General features: G+C 55.1%; 1 protein-coding gene across 2 annotated transcripts in view; it reads left to right on the top strand.

Annotated features, from left to right (window-relative positions):
• Window positions 1-240: 240 nt before the first annotated feature.
• Window positions 241-18,570, top strand: part of PHF21B (PHD finger protein 21B) — a gene marked incomplete at both ends in the record, with an annotated part of 93,503 nt that continues 75,173 nt past the window's right edge. The window contains 2 exons of one of the 2 annotated variants that reach the window (XM_079714589.1): window positions 241-409; window positions 1,261-1,326. In XM_079714589.1, coding sequence (XP_079570715.1) covers window positions 356-409; window positions 1,261-1,326 — 120 coding nt within the window. Of the gene's footprint in view, window positions 410-1,078; window positions 1,097-1,260; window positions 1,327-18,570 lie in introns of those variants that run through there. The other variant, XM_079714590.1, reaches the window with a different exon arrangement.

Below are 18,570 nucleotides of genomic sequence, written 5' to 3'. Positions count from 1 at the left end.
TGGCTGGCGGCTCTCGAGGGCGGCGGCGGCGGCAGGGCGGGCGCGCGCAGGGCTGCGCGGGGCTCCCGGCGCCGGGGGGCCATGCGCCGGGCCGCGCCGGCAGCCTGGGGACCCGGCGCAACTTGCCGGGCAGCCTGAGGAGTTGGGGTGGCCGCGGGCTCGGCGCCGCGGCGCCCGGCCGCCTTTCTTCCCCCTCGCCAGAACCCGCCTCCCTTTTGGCCGTGGGGGAGGGGGCTCGTGTCCCCCCCTCCCCAGAGACCCGGTCGGCCCCCGTCCGCTCCAGCCCCCGCGGAGCCGCGCAACTTCCCCGGAGCCGGGGCCAAAGTGAGCGCAAAGTGCTGCCCAAGTTGCCGGGATGGAGCTGCAGAGCCGGCCCGAGGCGCTCGCCGTGGAACTCGCGCGCCACCAGGTAGGCGGTCGGGGGCTGCGGGCCTGGGGTCGGGGCTCCAGGCACCGGAGACCCGCGTCCTCTTCCCCGTCGCAGGGTCTTCCGGGCTGGAGGGGCTCGGAGGGGCCCCTCCTTGAGCCTGCCCCAGGGGCGGGTGGAGTATGTACATGAACGGACCCCCCTTTGGGCTTCCCCTCTGCCCCCCCTTTCGTACAATCGCACAGTTTGGGGGTCGAGGGCCCGTGGGACCCGAGCCTGGTGTCTTCTCTTTCTCGAGCAGGGTCTGCAGGACAGGGGTCCCGGGAGGGGACCCCTTGGTGCGCCTGCCCGGGGTGCGTGTGAGAGTGTGTGCGCCGACCCCCTCCGGCCCCCATACCCCGGTGCAATCCTGCACAGTTTGCAAAAGTAGTTTTGGCGATTGTTGCTCGGGCGAGCAGCGGCGTGGCGGCCGGAGCCCGAGCGGTATTGCGGCGTGCGCGTGTGTGTGTTGGGGAGATTAGGACGCGACTTGAATATTTATGAGCTTTGCTCGACACGGACTCGCCGTGTTTACTTGGCTCTTTGTTCCTCCCCCCTCCCCCGGCACACACTCACACTCACTCGCACACGTACCCCGGCCTGCAAACTTGCACGGCTCGGGCCGCGCCGCCGGGTGGCCACGGCCCCCGCCCCGCCCCGCGAGCTGCCCAGATGCGGCGGCAGCCACAGGTAAGCGGCCCCGTGCGGCACTGCCCGGCCGCCGCGCGTGCGGGACGCGGCCGGGGGAACTTGGGGCGCGCGGCTGGCGGCCCGGGGGCTGTGGCCCGCGGGGCTCCGGGCGCACTTGACGCCCGGGGCGGCCGGCCTGAGCCCGCTCCTCCGTGTTTCCGCAGAACGGCGACCTCAAGAAACAGCTCCACGAGAGGCAGCCGCGGATCGCCGCGCTCAGCGACAAACAAGTAAGCGAGCTGGAGCCTGCCCCCCGCCTCCCGCCCGGGGTGGGGAGGAGGGGTCGCCGGGCACTTTGGCAGCACCCTGAAAAGTGCCGGCCTCGGCGCCGCGCGCTCAGACTCCCAAAGGAGTCTCTCCAGCCCTCAAAGTTACCCGCCCCCCCTTTTCTGGAAAGAAAGAGCCGGATTCTTGGAGGCCGAGGGGGGAGAGCTCGGCTCTCGCGGTGGCCGAAAAAGAGAAGCTGCACTTAAAAGGCGGCGAGCAGCCCGGCGTCCATTTTGAGTTGGTGGACATGTTTTTGGAATGTGGAAATTTCTCCCGGCTCAGTGTCCCCCCGCCTCACGCTGTTGTGAGGGTGGGGGGAGAGGGGGCGGTAATTCGGGCCTGGACACCAAACTACTTGGAAGCGATTTCTGGGTTCCGTTGCAAATCTTATTTAAAGAATCGTTCCTCCGGGCTCCCCTCCCCTCCACTTCTCCAGCATCACTTTTATTCTTGGAACCTGACGCCAGCTCCCGGGGAACAAAAGAAAGGCGCCCCCAGGACCCCCCCAGTTCTGCCCCAACTTTGGTCTCCGGGCATCAGGTGTAGACTGGGACACGCAAGAAGCTCCTTGCGATGGGGGGCACGGCCGCCGACCCCTCCCGGCCCCTCGGCGAGGAAAAGTTGTCCATTGTGACTTAGTTGCGCTGAGCTCAGCGGTAGGGGTTTCAGCACCACGAACAGATGCCGCCGCCGGAGCGCGGCCGGCCGCGCGCCCCCGCCCCCTCCCCCTCCCTCCCCGCCGCTCGCTCCCCTCCCCCTCCGCCCCTCCCCCTGCGCTCCCTGCCGGCACACGCACTCCCGCCCCTTCCCCGAGCCGCCCGGAGCCGAGAACTTTGAGCGGCGCAGCCAATGGCGCTCTCGGGGCTCCGAGGCTGGCGGGGGCGCCGGAGCCCTCCCCGCTGCCCCCTCCCCTCCCTCCGCCCGCCCCGCGGGCCCGCCCCCGCCGCGCCCCCGGGCCATCGATCGCGCTTCCTTCGGAATGCCGGCCGCAGCCGTCAGCATCAAACTTGGCCCGCGCTGGCCCCCGCCCCCCCACCGGCCGCTGAGCTGGCCCCCTTCTTCCTCCCCCAACTCCCGGTGGGGGCGGTCCGTGCAGAAGCCCCCTCCCCGGAGGGATTGGCGGTGCAGGGAGAGAAGTGGACGAGACTGGCGGGGGAGAACTCGGAGGCCGGGTGTTCATTTCGAGTCTTTAAAGTTGAAAAGTGGTGGGAGGGGGGGCGCGGGAGATGAGGGGGCCGGGGGTTGCGGAAAGAAAGATGGCTGTTCCCGCGGGTCCGCGCCTGGTCCGGGGCGCCCGGCTGGACGGGAGGGTTGGGACGAATGCATTAACCCCTTTCTGGCGGTGCCGCGGCCCCCCTCCCCGGCCGCGCGCGCCCGCCCGGCCCGCGCCCCCGCTCAGGAGTGGAAGCTTCCATTCCCGCCGGAGGGGGGGGGGCCGGCGCGCGGCCCCGGCGAAGTCGGGAGTTCGCGGGGGGAGGGGACCCAGGCCCGGCATTACCATTTTGATTGCTTTGATGCCATTTTTGGAGGGGGAGGGGTTGGAAGACCCTTCTCCGCTGAGCACAAAGATGTTTAATCACTGTATGGAATCAAATCAAATACTTTCTTTAAAAAAAAAAAATCCACCACCAAATCTGGTACAGTGTGATAGCCGAGGGTTACTAAGCCTTTTTTTCACTGGGTAAAACGGCAAGTTGTTGACTCTTATGCTCGGAGTAGAAGATTTAAAAGAGAGAGAGAGAAAATCCAATAATCCGGCAGCTTTTATCGCAACAATGTCTCTTTATGTGTGCTTCTACATGGCAGTAGTTTTACTGTTTGGAGTGGCTTTTCGGAGCTTAGGTTTGATCATTTCTGTATTGTAGCAACTATTTCAAGGCTGTTTAAATTTTTATGATGATAGTAAATGAATGGCTATTTATTATCTGTCATGCTTGAATTTAGATGAGGCAGAGAGAAACATTTGAAAATCATGTTTGAAGGTTGCGGTGCCGCTCGGCGAAGGAACTGTCCTACTCCAGGCTGCCTTTGCCTTTAAATTTGAACTCGGAGAAGGATGCTTGTGAACGGAATGTACCTCCATCTTTTTGTGTGTGTGTGAGTGTGTGTTTAAAAAGAAAGAAAGAAAAAACCAAAAACTTTTGTTCTTTGGCCTTTTAAAAATGTTTCTCTTTTAAATGACTAAAAATAACATCCGGTAAGTATCCAGCGTTTGTCCTGGCCATTGGAACTTGTGTTTGTAACTGTAAGTGTGTTGTTTTTCCTTCTTCCTTTGTGGCATTTTATATAGCAAGGGCTCATAAAAGAGGGAGGGAGGGCCTGGGGCTGTGGTGTAGCATGCTAATAAAGCTGCCTTGTCTCTCCCAAGCTCCGCGGTGAAATCCTTCAGAGGTCACCTATGAAATGAGTTGGGCAGACTTAACATTTACTGTCTTTCTCTCCTTGGGAGAGTTTGGTGGAGATTGGCAGCTTGGCTGGGGAAAGGTCGATGCATGAGCTCTTGGAGGTGATTCGGGCTGCACCCAGGGCTTTGAAGAGGAGCAGTAGGCTCTGCTTAGTCACCCCAGCGCCTGCCCAGGAGGAGCTGAAATGCCGGATCAGGGATTAAAAAGCCAGTGTTTCAGAGTTTGCTTTTAACTCAGCAGAATAGTAAAGGTAGTGTCCCTTTAGTGATGTGCTTGGGGAAAAACTCACACCATCTCCATCTCGGGAGATGTGGTTTTTGTCCTGCTTCCGCTTGGAATATGGGATAGAAAGGTTACGTTTCAATTAAAAGTGCACATGAGGATGATGAGCTTGATAGTAAAACGGACAGATGACCCCATTATCCACATTTGTTAGAGATACAATAGCAGCGAGTAATACCTTTTGGTGCCTAGCCACCAATTTCCCATTCATGCCCTTGGCACTGGAATTTATTTAGTTATTTCTAGAAACATGGACAAGTGCTTAAAGATGTTTATCAAGGACTCCTAGAAGAAGATGGGTTGTTTGTTGGTCAGAAGTAGAGAGATACAAATTCTGTGTAAGTGTCCAGCGTTTCTCCCACCATTGGTGGACTAGGGGATAAACAAGAAACCAGTTTCCATAGGACCGTGCTATTTGAAGACAGAGTTCATATTTTTTCCTTGAAAAAAAGAAAGAGAGAGCTGTGGGGCAGTTGGTCAGATCTGAGTTGTGAGCCAGCCCGCTTTGGCTAGGCTGCATTCCCAGGTGTGGTGGCCCCTCACCACTGGGTTGTGATTCCGGTGGAAGATGGACCCCTTCCTTGTCTTTAACAAGATATGATGTGTGAAGACTTCATTAGTTGCTCCAGTGGTTTTACACCGTGAATTTGCAGCACATGCAGAGAGGCAGTAACATTTTCATCTAAATTGTCAAGCAACAAGCACTTCCGTGTAAATAACAGACCCATCATAAATCCTGGAGGGTTTGTGTTTTTTTCCTCCCTCTTTGGAGTTCTCGGCACAACATGTAGATGCCACGTGAAGCAGGCATCTTCAGACCTGAACTTCACGCAAGTTCAGCTTCACCACAGAGTGAGAGGAGCCTCCTGTACCAACTGCAGTCCGAGCTGGCGTGGCGGAGCGCACTGGCCTCCACCCCAGTGAACTTGGGGCCTTGTGTGCTGCTCCATCCGTCGACTTGATGGACTCTGGATTCTAAGGGGATGTCCTCAAGTGCAGCGATAAAAAATATGTCTTCTTGAAAGGTATTAAGTATGTGGCATTCGCCCAGGCACTGAATCACATCTTCGCTGTGATTCACTAGCTATTGTACATTGGACACCAGAGGGATTCCACAGTGGAAGCGTCCACCAAACAAAATTGCAGGGTGGGTTTATTCTGAAAGCTCCCCAGTTGTTTTCAGTCCTTCAGTAAAAGGATGTGCCATTGTCCAAGCTCTGCCCCCAAGTCTGCTCTCATCCAGGAGGCTAAATTTTAATCTTCCTGACCTAGAGTTCAAGATCTCATTCGTAAAATAGCACCATTACATGTGAAAGAGAAAACTAATGCTGTCTCTCCAAGCTCCGCCTTTCATATTCTGGAAAAGAGCATGGGGTTGAGACAGCAGGGGCCCAGTCCTGGCTTTGCCCGCTGCCACCTGCTTGGCCTTGACCCCTGACTCCCCCTCCCATGGCCAGAGTCTCCCAGACCCACACTTTGAGCCATATTCCTGGGGCCCCTCTTCCCCTCCATCTGTCCACCCCTCTGGTCCCTCCCCCATCATCTCTTAGCTGGAAGATTACAGTAGCCTCCACACTGCATCCACTTAAAAAAAAAAAAAAGCTTTATTGAAATATAATTAATGTATCGCATAATTCACCCATTTAAAGTTTACAGTTAAGTATTGTTTTGTACGTTCACAGATATTTGCAGCCGATCACCACCATCGATTTTAGAGCATTTTCCTCATCTCAGAAAGAAACCCTTTGGGTATCATCCCCGCTGCACATCCCACCCCCAGACCCTAAGCAACCGCTAATGTACTCTGTCTTTATAAATCTACTTTTTATCGCTATAGAGTTACTCTTTCTGGACTTTCATGTGAATGGAGTTATGTAACATGTGGTCTTATATGACGGGCTTCTTTCACTGAGCGTAATGTTTCAGGGTTCATCCAAGTTGTAGCGTGTGTCAGTACTCGATTCTTTCTTACGTCTGAATAATAGTCCATTGTATGGGAGACCGCGTTCTGCATCCATTCACCAGCTGATGGGCACTGGGGTTGTTTCCACCTTTAGGCTCTTGTGAAGAGTGTACTGCGTTTCCTCGCGCCCCCTCTGGTTCATCCTCCACCAGAGTAAGTGTCTTAAAACTTGAACAGGATCACGGTGCTCCCTTGCTTGAGACCTTCCAATGGTTTTCCGCTGCTCTCTGTGGGGGCTGACCCTGCCCCCCTGCTCGGCCCCCGACACTGCGGCTCCTTGGCTGTTACCCAGCAGGGCCTTGGGTACCGCGAGCATCTTCCTGTTCTGGAGACTGCTGACCGTTATCCGTCCTCATCTTTTCATAAAAGTCCGATGTCTCTGCTAGACCGTAAGTCCCTGAGGAGCAGGGGCTGTGCTGCTCCGCCCCCTCCCCCTGTGTTCTGAGAGCAGTGCCTTGTCGGGCTGGATGCCTGTGGGTTGAACGAGCAGATGACTGTAAGAAGATAGGTGTGCGATCTGTGCTGATGAGCAGCGTGGCCCGAGAGGAGCCCCTGGGAGTCGTCCTTTGTAGGCTTGTAGTTAACAGAGTTTTAAAATCATATGTTTGGAATGAGCAGGCAGAGATGAATAAGACTAGAAGCTCCCTGGTCTCGGAAACCTCACAGGAGAGCGAGGTGCAGGTAACCATGTGTCAAGGAAATTCCAGAAAAGTTCTGTGAAAACCATGCCTTGCGGGCCCCTGGAGATGGAAGACAGCTTCCTGGGGGAGAGGGGTCCCCAAGGACGCCTGGGGTCGTGGACAGGAGGAGCCGGTGGCCCAGCTGAGGGCTAATGGCCTGAGAAAACCTGCAGGTGCTGGCGAGTTTCTGGCAGTTGAACCATGGGAGAGAGACAGACAGACAGCAGAGAAGGCAGGCTGGGGCCGGAGCCAGCAAGGCACCGAATGCCAGGTGAAGGGCCTGGGTTTTGTGCCAGGGCTGGGAAATGGCCGGGGGCTTTCAGGGTTCTGGTGCTGAGGGGAGATTAGAAGGGAGAAGCGTGAAGGAGGCCTGAACCCACTCCCAGCTTGGCCCAGCCGTGTGAGCTCCCTGATGTCTGTCACCTGCGTAGGAGGCTCTTGCAGGGATGGTGGCACCCATGTGTGACGTGGGAGAGGAGAGGAGGCTGCTGGGCCCAGGGTGACTGGCACATAACAGGCTGTGAGGGCAGGGACTTGTGCTAAACCTCCCCCTCCTGCCTTCACCAGAGCTTCTTAGGGCTGAGAAGTTAGTGGGGGGACACTTCTGGAACCCTCTAGAAGATGACTCGGTGGGCATCTCTGCGCGATTGGTTTAAGGGAAAAAAATGTGTGTGTGTGTATAACATATTTACATTTATAGGTTATATTTTTATTGTTGACTTTGTTTTTTTACTGTTTATAAAGTGTATAATAACAAATAGTAATTACAGTTGACCCTTGAGCAACGTGGGGGTCAGAGGTGGCGACCTTTTGCACAGACACTGTGTATATAGTTGGTCCTACATGTAAGGCAGGGCCTCTGTATCCGTGGATTCAGCCACCCGTAGATCACATAGGACTGCAGTATGCACTACTGAAAAAATCTGTGTGTAAGTGGACCCGCATATAAGTGGACCCGCGCAGTTCAAACCCACGTTGTTCAAGGGTCAGCTGTGTATTGATTTGTGCCAATAAATATGCGTGAAGTCTATGCAGTGTATATAACATCAGTTGACAATTTGTCCAGGATTATATTACCAAAAATGAGAGGAAGGATTTGTTGAAATAAGACAAATAATTACCACGCCCCTGCTAAAGTAAAATCTTGCTGAGGAAGGCAGTGATTCTTGCTATTATTTCTGTAACATTAGGAGCTAAGGAAGAATTTGACTTTTAACAAAGTTTTTATTGTAAAAGCAACACCTGCTCGTTGGGGAAAAAATTCGCAGCGCAGATGTGAGAGTCATAAAGCGTGACCCCTCTTCTGCCCCATCCTACGTGTGGACGAGAGCTGCGCTGGCTCTGAGGTGTGTTCGTAGGATGTGTTCTGTGCGCACGCGGCGTCTGTAACATGGGTAAACATGCTTATTGGATACGCTACTAAGCATGCTATGCCTAAACTTGCTTTTGACACTTGACATTGTGTTCCGGACATCTCTTGGGACCAATGCAGTTTAATTCTTCAAACATTTAATAATGGGCTCCTGCCTGGTGGAGGATGCTGGGGTGATGGTGGGTGATGTGCTGCTGTTAGTAATAGCGGCATCTCATGTTATAAGGCTTTACCCTTGCGAAGTGGTTTTCCTTGGTCTCTGCTTGCAGAAAGTTTCACATGTAGTTGGGGAGGCTGGCGTATCCACTGTTACCTCTCCCGTGAGCTCTCTGCAGGAGAGGTTTAGCTCGTGGGCTCAGCCCGCAGCAGACGGGGTGATGTGCTGTGATGAGGTGCATGGGATCGCTCTCTGGAGGTGACATTCGCACCTTTGGAGAAGCAGAGACATTGCACACCCAGCGCCCTGCTATCTGCAGCACTGATATTCTTCAGTGGGTCTCTTCCATCGCGTCTTTTTATTTGATTGTCGTGATCGTCTCACGGCTTGGGTCAGGCGGGGCAGGTGAGAGAAGGGCAGCTTCCCAAGGTCAGATGGCTTGGGACCCCGGAGAGGGTGCCCTCTGTTCAGTCCCTGCCTGGCCTCTAGCTGGCCCCCTGCCTCTAGGGCCTGACAAAGCGTAGCTGGAAGAGCAGAGGCCTGACAGTCAGGACACCAGGGCTCCTATCCCAGCTCTTTGCCTCCGGCTGTGCAAGTCATTCTGCTTCCTTGAGCTCTGTTTCATCTCTGTAAAGTGGGTGTAGTAGTTGTAAAAACTACCTCACCGGGTTATTGAGATGAAATCAGGTCGAAGATGAGAAAGTGCATCTAAACTACTGAGCAGAGCAAAGGGGTTGATCTGAAGAGAACTGTGTTGGCTGCATCAGTGACCCCAGGACACTCCTGCCACGCCCTGCCCTGCACCTGGGGGGCTGGAGCCTTCGCACTGTTGCTGGTCCCTCCTGGTAGAGGTTGACGGTGACTGCGCCGCCTTCTCTGCCAGTCCAAGGAGTTGGCTCTGATACGTTAGCCTCTTAAAACACCTGCTGTCGGAACTGTAGGATTGATTTCAATCAACTTTGAATTTTTTCAAGGCGATGTCTCTGATGATAACTTTGGTAATCCCATGATGCCTCATTAGAGCTGCTGGCTATGATGATTAGCCCTGTGATTTAGCAGGTTTTTCCTCCAACGCCTTTGTCTATTCAGGACCGAATTGCGGGCTTGCCGCCGTTTCTGCTCCACTTGCGCGAGCTGATGCCTGAACGTGGCTGCTGTCCGGTCCGCCAGCGAGCCCGGCTCGGGGCCTGAGCACGTGGTGGGGGGCCCTGCCCGCGGGGCAGCGTCTCGGGCGCACCCTGGTCACGCACGGAGGGCTTGAGGAGGCCCCTTTGCGGCGTGTCTGTTGGCTCGCCCTCCGAGGCCCTTGCCGCAGACACGGGAGGGCTTTGGGGGAAGAGGTGGTTTTCTGGAGGAGGGTGCAGCTGCTGTTCATCTTCTCCACACTGTTTGGAATTTACAGCTTTTAAGGAAATATAACTCTGGATTTGACTTTCCTTGCAGAAGAGTCCCGCTAAGAAGGCTTTTCACTTTTGTCTCCGAGAAGCATGTAAGAAAGAGGCTAAGCACGGGCTTTACAACTGGGTAGACTAGAGTTGTAAACCCCTCTCCGTGCTTCGAAGGCTGTAAAATGGGGTAACAGTGCAGCGCCCGTGAGACAGCCGAGAGCTGGCGTGTGGGGTGCTCGGGAAACGACACGGACGTGGCGCTGGCAGGATTAAATGAGATGAGACGTGACACTCGGGCCATGGTGAGCCCTCAACAGGTGGGATGCGGGCGTCACAAGTCACAGCTTTCCCATCTGATGCTGACCCTGGGCCAGGCCCCTTCTAGTGCTCTCCACGGACCAACTCGGTCACTGTTCACACAGCCCTTTAGGGAAGGCCCGCTCTTAATTACCGTTTTACTTGGGGGATGGCTGAAGCCCAGAGAGGTTGAGCGGCTTGTTGACATCACACGGCTGGCAAGGGGAGGAGCTGTGGTCCAGTTCTGGGCCCTTGTGCCCTCGTGACCTTAGCCCCTACGCTGGAGCCTGTGGCGGAGACATGACAACACTTTGTGCCCTGCATATGAAAAGTTTGGTGTGTCACGTAACTCCAGGGCATGTGTTCCAGTAAAAGGAAATGGAGATAGTACGTCAGAGAGAACCACCAGCAGGTTAGCAGCTGTTTGAGATAACGAGTGGGAATTTCACCCTGAAGTGGAAGGTCGTGGAACTTGGGAGGGGGCCTGGGTCTGCATCCGGTCTCTGCCTCTGGCACCGGGCTGGGGAGTGTGGGGCAGGCTGGGTGAAGTGAGGGGTCTCGGCAGTGCAGAAGCTGAGCCAGCGGCGGGCGGGAGGTTTGGACTTGACCCCGAAGCAGATACTCCTCCACCCCCTGCTTTGTCATCCCCGCTGTGGCCTGAGCCCCTCTCTGGCTTGGCTACTTCAATATTTCCTGTTATCACTGTTGTTGTTGTTTTCTGCTTTAAGGTGGAGACATCTTTCTCATTTTGAAACGGCCTCTATTCTCCAAAGGAACCAACATGCTTCCTTAAGTTTTTTTTTCCCCTTTGGGTCATTACTTATTGTTTAGTAGTAGTTTCCGAGTGTGTGATGAGAAATGCTGATGCAGCTTTGTTCTGGTGATGACCTCTGACTGCCACCAGCGGGCGTCCCTGAAGCCTCAGATGGGCTGCGCTTTGCTTTTTTTTTGGCTTGGCACCTCTGTTGATCTTGTTAAAGCACAGCAGAAAGAAGTACATCCATGGGGGATTTTTTTTTCTTTTTTTGTTCAGGGTTGAGTGGTCCTTAGCCCCCAGGTAAGATAAGGTCAGGTTGTGTGGGTCCTTGTCTCAAAGTGGGGACAGTGCTGCTTCCCAAGCAGGGTTGTCCCAAGGGTCAATGAGGACGTGTGTCTCGAGTTCCAGGTGTAATTCCTGGCTGGCCTGGAGCGGGGCAGCTGAGTAATAGGGGAGCTGTTATCAGCATAGTTTATTAACAGTCATATGAGAAACAGGGACCTGGCAGTGCCCCAGAGATGCAACTGCCATGGAGAAGTAGACGGGCAACTGTAGCTTTTTGTTGGGACAGAGACTTCTGGGTTGCTTCTTTGTCTCCACAGACGGGTGTGTCCGCAGTTGGGACTGGGCCCTAAATTTGGGATTTGGTCTTTGGACCCGAGACTTGGTCTGATGGTGTAAGACATAGGATGTGCAAGGCCGGGGGGCCTTTGCGGGGCACCTCCCCAAGCCCCCTTTTTCCAGCTGGAACTACGGCCCTGAGTAGAGGTGGTGATGGCACCCGGGGGCCCCGGGGGTCCCAGGGCTCCAGTCTTCCTGACCGCAGCACAGCCACACGAGAAGCCCGTGGTTTTCCTTTAAGCCATTAAATTCTGTTCTCTGGTATTTTGTTTCAGAAGCGGCTTGCCCACAGGGGTGGCCGCCGTTTGAGACATGCTGGGGTCCCACACACGATGCCCTCGTGCCGACAGTGGGGCTGCTGGGGGCACAACACAGTAGTTTTCAGAAGGTGGTCATACTTTCAGAGCAGCTGGCTTCCGGTTGGCACAGGTCGGGGTCGCAGCTCTGGCAGGACACAGTGCATTCTGGAACTGTCCGTTTTATGAAACTTATTGCATCAAATTGACTGTCGATCTCTAGGTGCAGGTACATTGCAGGAAGCTGAGTACCTGCCGGGCCTGCTCGCCGCCCAGACTGCCTGCATGCATGTCTGCACTGGGGGGTGGAGACCGGTTGTGGACGTGTGTATGGCCGAGGCCGTAACCTACACATTCACAAACGGGGAAGCGTCTATCAGATTTTGCAAAGTCACCCTCCAAAGTAGAAAAGGTGATAAAAAGCACTAATTTGGGTAGGGATCAATCTTTAGGGGAAACAATGGCTGCCTTTTGATCTCTTGGGTGGAGGCAGCAGAAAGTTACTTGAAATGGCAGATGGGGGGTTGTCTGTTGGGGCCTCCCTGGGGGATACATCCCAGCAGGCCATCGTGGGGGACACCGTCATCAGTTTGGGGAGAAGCTTTTTGCCCCAGGAAAGAGAACAAGGCAGGGATGGGGCAGGCAGAGAGAGGAAGGGAGAGGGGTGTGTTTCTTTTCCGTGTAACTCAGGCGGAAAGCCAATCTGCACATGTAAATGAACTTGAAAATGCAATCAAAAATATATACATATTAGAGACTGATCCAGAATTTACTGTGAGATGCAGGTTACCAGGTGACAAGCCGCATTCCTTACAATCAGTGACACTAACTCTTCTCCGTGATTAATGCGTCTCAGTGGTGATGAATGCACCCCAGATGAACGCCGCATTATTCCTTAAGCTACGGCCCCGCTGAGTGCAGAGTTTTCTGTGCCTTCATCACCAACGTCCTTCTCCTAGCTGTCACTGCCAAGGGGACACGGGCTCAGGAAGTTTCCTCCAAGGGCTTGTCCTGGCTCGACGAGAGGTGACAAAACAGTCAGCCGTGTTGTTGTGGACAGAGGTCAGAGGGGCCCTGGATGCTGTTAACGGCTGCAGGCGCTGGGAGGTGGGCACGTGGCAAAGAGTGCCTGGCTGGGTCTTAGAGCAGGATCTGGGGCCTGGGAGGCCAGGGAGGTGCAGCGTCCGGGGCTGGAAGGGGACAGGGTGGCAGAGCCCCTGTGTCTCGTGCTGCTTTGTGTGTCCTCCGGGGTGTGCCCACCAGCGTGTGCAGAAGTGAGCACTCGGATGGTGAGGGTGGCAGCCACAACTTGGTGCTGAGTTGCGACATTCAGCACATGCTACTGGGCGCCCAGTCTGTGCTGGGCACTGGGGACACAGCAGTGGACAGAATAGGCCCTTGAGATGTGCTCACAGTCCAAGAGGGGAAACAGGCAACAGGCAGAAACCATCATAAATGAGTTATGGAGTTGGTGGGAAGGTGACCAGTGCTCTGGCAAAGGGTAGAGCGGGGGAGGTGTGCAGGGCTAGGGGCAGGTGGCTATTTTAAATAGGGTGTTCGAGAGGGGCCTCAGGCCTTGGAGCCAAGGCCTGCAGGAGTAGCTGGAGGAGTGAGCCCTGTGGCTCTCTGCAGGAAGAGTGTCCCAGGTAGAAGGAACAGCTCGTGCAAAGGCCCTGAGGTGGGTCATGCCTGGCGTTTCCCGTGGAGGCCAGTGCGGCCGGGAGAGTGAGTGACAGGTGAGCGTGAGGGTGGAGGTCAGAGAGCTGATGGAACAGGGCGGCAACTGGCCTCTCCAGCACGGCCGACCCCCACCTTTAAATCACCGACTGGCCGTGATGAAGAAGAGAAAGCGGCCCTTTCATGGGGCAGAATTTTGACTAGACACTGGAAGGTACCAGAAGGCCAATTTCAGCTCCAGGTCTGGCGGAATTCCCTTACAGAGGGATCTGCCTGGGGCTAGAATTGGTTGTTCTGAGACCTTTGACCGCCAAGGCAGCACCTCATAGCAAAGGGGAAGCGGCACCAACGCCAGTTGGGTGGGAGGCCAGGCTGGCTGGCCCTGTGCTGGGGTTCTGTGGTTCAGAAAAGCCCAGGCTCATCAGGGTTCCATCCCTGACCAATCCCAACCTGAGATGCTCTGACCCTCGCCGGATCACAGACTCTGACGCTGCGGGCGGGCTGGAGAGCGGTCCTGCTGAGGGCCGGGCCTGCTGGGGAGTCATGCCCTGCGGCGCGAGGGGACGGGGCAGGTGGGGCAGCCAGGCCAGCGCCACCCCTGCCATCACTTGGCGTGGGCCCCAGGCAGCCTGCTTTTTTGATTTTTTTCAAGAGGAGCCAGAAACCCATGCTTATGAGAAATCTGCAGTTTAGATGTGGGTGGTACGTTATGGCCTTTTCTAGACGCATTGGCCCAAAGGACACTCCACAGCCCAGACCGAACCTGCATCCTCTGGTTGCCCTTCCGAGTCCCCTCGTCCGGCTCCATCAGGCTGGCCGTGATCTGGTAATTCCCTGCCTCCGTGTCCCCCGCTCACCATCCCGCGTGGTACCTACATTCAGAGCTATGGGGCGAGTTGGAGTCAGATCGTGAGCCCTGAGGTCCAGCGAGCCCGCCGCCCTGGAGCCCCCAGCACTGTTATGGGGGGAACAGTCGCTGATGCTGCAACTAGAGGGCTGCTGAGTTTCTTCAAGAGCCTTCGTGTCTCATTTAGATAAAGAAGTGGCGCTCAAATATATTTCTGTAAATAAAACAGTCCCGCCCCCAGCCCCGGCCCAAGTCAGTGGCTTGTTGAAGTTAGTTTATTAATGAGCCTGCTGAGTGGGCTTGAATGGGGGCTGCGCTCTCATATCGCGGATCTAATTATAAACACGCGGGACGCTACCAAATAAGCAGCCTTTAAAGGGAGAAGAGTCTGACAGCTTGGTTTAAAGTGTCCTTTAATGAACTTCTTTGGCACTTGTATCTTAGCAACACATTTTATTACGTCCCGGTGCAGCTGGACTCGGGCACGGTAATTTATCCCCCCCCAGCTCCCCCCACTCTGACTTTCTTTGGTGACTGGAGGGAGGAATGTACTGACCCGGTTTTTCATGGCTGGGCTTGCATCCCTTCTGCTTTGTTTAGTTGATGAAAAAGGCAAACAGGGTGCCGGGAGCAGGGGACCTTGCAGGCCGGCAGGAGGGACGGTGGCCCCAGCCTGGAAGGTGGGCGGCTGCCCAGCTCGGATGCCGGTGTCGCAGGCTGCCTTGTGGACATGCTGAATCTCTCTCCAGCACACCCTGGGTTTGGGTATTTTTATCTGGACTTCTTTCCTGTTTTGACACTAATTTGGATACGGCGGAAGTAGGGACATTTGCAAATCTTTCCTCGTAATCAGCAAGCCTGTGAGTGGGGATGGGAAGTGTTCTAGATGAAGTGGACGTGGGGGAGGGCAGCACAGGAGCAGGGCTGGGGCACTGGGCTGGGGGGACCTTCCGGCCTGGCTGCTCCTCAGCCCAGGGACCTCGGCCGGTACTTCCCTTCCCTGAGTCTTAACTCTCTCTCGTCTGCTGTATGAGGCTCCTGCGGCTGCTGTAACAGAGCGCCACATGCCGGGCAGCTTAAATCTACTCCCTCCTGGTCTGGAGGTCAGAAGCCTGAAATCAAGGTGCCTGCACGGCCACGCTCCCTCTAGAGCCAAGGGGAGGATCCTTCCTGCCGCTTCCAGCTCCTGTGGGCTGCTGGCGCTGCTGGGCTCGCGGCCGCACCACTCTGGTCTCTGCCTCTGTCTTCACATGGCCGTCTTCCCTCTGAATCTGTGTCTTCTCTTCTTACAAGGACCCTAATCATTATATTTAGGGCCCCCCAATCCAGTGTGATCTCAACTAATTATATCTGCAAAGACCCAACTACCAAATAAGGTCACACGCTGAGGTTTTGGGTGGATGTGAATTCTGGGGGGGGGACACTGTTTAACCCAGTGTATCTACCAGTTGAAGCTAGTCACGCCTCCTCAGATTATGGTCGGGGGTCCAAGTAGGTGGAGTTCCTCCCTGCTGACCCTGCCAGGGCCTCCTTCCCTACAGCCAGGAGCCGAGATGGAGAAACAAAGGTGACCTGCCCCGTTGCAGGAGTGGGCTGGCTGTGTCTGCTGAACACATTACCTTCTGGGGGTGGGAGGATGGAGCCTGCACTCCCCTGTGGCAGGTGAGAATGTGCCTTTACTTCTTCCAACAACTTTGAGTCCTACTCCCGTCCCCATTTTTTTTTACTTTTTTTACTTTTTTTTTTGGCCACACCACACAGCCTGCGGGATCCCAGTTCCCCGACCAGGGATCGAACCCAGGCCCCTTACGTGCCACGTAAGCTTCAAGTGGCTCTGTCCAAACCCTTGCAGGATCCTTCCCTGGAGGGGAGGTTAGTGGTACTTCCTAAGACTGCAGAGGGTGTGGAGGGACGGGAATTGCATGGAGCTGAATTTTGTCCTCACCTCAAGAACTTTCTAAGGATCAGGGTGTGCATGGAGAGAGCTGGCTACCCCAGGAGGTAACAAGCTTCTGCCACAGTGACGGATGCTGGGGGTGTTTGCACGTGGGGTTAGACGGGGCCAAGTGGGATCCCCTCCGACCAGGAGTCGGCCCAGCAGTCTGAGCAGTCTGTGGCCCCGGCCACGGCTCCGTTTACTGAGTGCATACTGGGAGGCACCAAAGGAAGGGAAGTCCAGGGTTCTTGGCAGCCCCTTCCCCCCTCCAAACCCAGCTGGCCCCCTGGCCAGCACAGAAAAGCCAGTGGGGACGCTGTCCCGTGTCCCTAGGTGAGTCCTCCTGCCATGTGCCTGGATGGAGGCCAGCAGAGCCAAGAGTCAGGCTGGAGGAGGGGGAGGCGATGGAGGCGGGGGACGCGAGCGCAGCACAGAGCCGCCAGCCAGGACACGGCCTCTGGAAAGACCCCTCTTTCTCCAGGAAGGTTTACTCATTCTCACTTCACATCCTTGGTGCACAAAGGCGAAAATTACAAACGTTCATGACTGACTTGTGCCCCAGCTGGAGTAAGGCCCGCTTGCACTGCTCTGGACAGCAGCTGAGGCTGTCCCCGCCCCTCAGGGACAGGTCCCCCGTGACAGCCCCGAGAGGTGGGCAGGCCCAGAAGTAGGCTCAGGAGGGGGACCTGTGTTGATCCCACTGTTGACCGTAGCAGCTTCCCTTTGGAGGTGCACAGAGCTCGCCTCGGACGGGCAGTTAGTGGACTTTTGCCTTTTCTTTTTTTGTTAACACACCGTGGATTTGTTAAGTAACACTGAATATTCCATTGTGGAAAAGTATATAAGACGTAAGATTTACCATCTCAACCATTTTCAAGTGGACAGGTCAGTGGCGTTAAGTACATTCACAATGTTATGCACCCCTTACCGTCATCTCTTCCCAAACTGAAACTCTGTCCCCGCTCAACACAACTCCGCATCCCCCTCCCCCAGCTCCTGGCAACCACCGTTCTACTTTCTGTCTCTGAATTTGATGACTCTCGGTCCCTCTCTAAGTGGGATCATACAGTGTTTGTCCTTTTGTATCTGACTTATTTCACTGAGCATAACGGCCTCGAGGTCCATCCATGTTGTAGCCTGTATCAGTGCTTCACTCCTTTTTAAGGCTGGATAACATTCCATCCTATGTATACACCCCCTCTTGTTTATCCATTCACCTGTTGATGGACATTTTAGCGATTTCCACCTTTTGGCTCATGGGAATAATGCTGCTGTGAACGTGGGGATACAGGTTATCTGTTCAAGTCCTTGCTTTCAGTTATTTTGGGTACATACCAGAAGTGTAATTGCTGGGTTGGACTTTTGCTTTTCATCCTGGACAAACCCATGGCAGAGAGAAGCTTGAGCTGTTGCCTGGGTCGTCCCGAGTCTAGACAGTCTAGGGTCAGCCCCCTCCATCAGACTGACGTCCTGTGACTTTGGGATCCCTAGTTTTGACATCATCATCTTCTAGGGAACTTGGGGTGTCCCCGCTGGCTTCCCAGTCCCTGGCCAATCTCTGCACTGTGGAGGTGGGTGTGGGTCATGTGGATGCAGCAGAAGCATCCATGAAGCCTGTCGGTTCCTTCAGTGCACACTTTACAAAGGGGAGTTCGTGTCTACGAGGATTTCCCCCGCTAGAGTTTTGTGTTGACATTAAAAACATGGACAATGGGCTTCCCTGGTGGCGCAGTGGTTAAGAATCTGCCTGCCAATGCAGGAGACACAGGTTCGAGCCCTGGTCATGGAAGATCCCACATGCCGCGGAGCAACTAAGCCCATGCACCACAACTACTGAGCCTGCGATCTACAGCCTGCAAGCCACAACTACTGAAGCCCGTGCGCCTAGAGCCTGTGCTCTGCAACAAAGAGTAGCCCCCGCTCGCCACAACTAGAGAAAGCCCGCGCGCAGCAACGAAGACCCAACGCGGCCAAAAATAAATGAAATAAAATAAATAAATTTAAATAAAAACAACGGACATTAAACATGTGACCTGCTTGTGGTAGTTTGTGCAGACGTTACAGTATGTGATTTATTTTCCATTTTTTTCTCTTACAATGATTAGTTAATGCAGATACGGGACCGATTCCCTGGAGTCCTCTCACTCATTAACGACTAACATCTATACAGCGGTGTTTTGGTGTATCCAGCACTGCCACATATATTAACCTACTGGAAGGTCACGTTTCACGGGTGAAAAAGCCATGTCTACGGCCCCCATGGGTAAGAACCCAGAGGAGGGAGGCCCTTGGGCTTCGGAGGCCGCTTCCTGGAGCCACTGTCACCACGGCCGAGTCTTGCTCATTCCCTGACCAGGGGTTCAGGGATGTCATTGTTGAAAGGTTCACCAAGTCTGCTAATGAAGTGGCTGGCTCTTTGAGTGGTTCCTCAGCTGGGTTCCCTCGCTGTGTTGGCCTGGCCTGGCCCAGGGTGAGGTACGCCACCGCCAACTTGTACACAGGCTCCTCCAGGAAAAGAGCAATCCACAG

The sequence above is a fragment of the Hyperoodon ampullatus genome (assembly GCF_949752795.1).
Source record: "Hyperoodon ampullatus genome assembly, chromosome: 11".
NCBI lineage: Eukaryota > Metazoa > Chordata > Mammalia > Artiodactyla > Ziphiidae > Hyperoodon > Hyperoodon ampullatus.
This window is presented reverse-complemented; position numbering and strand designations above follow the sequence as displayed.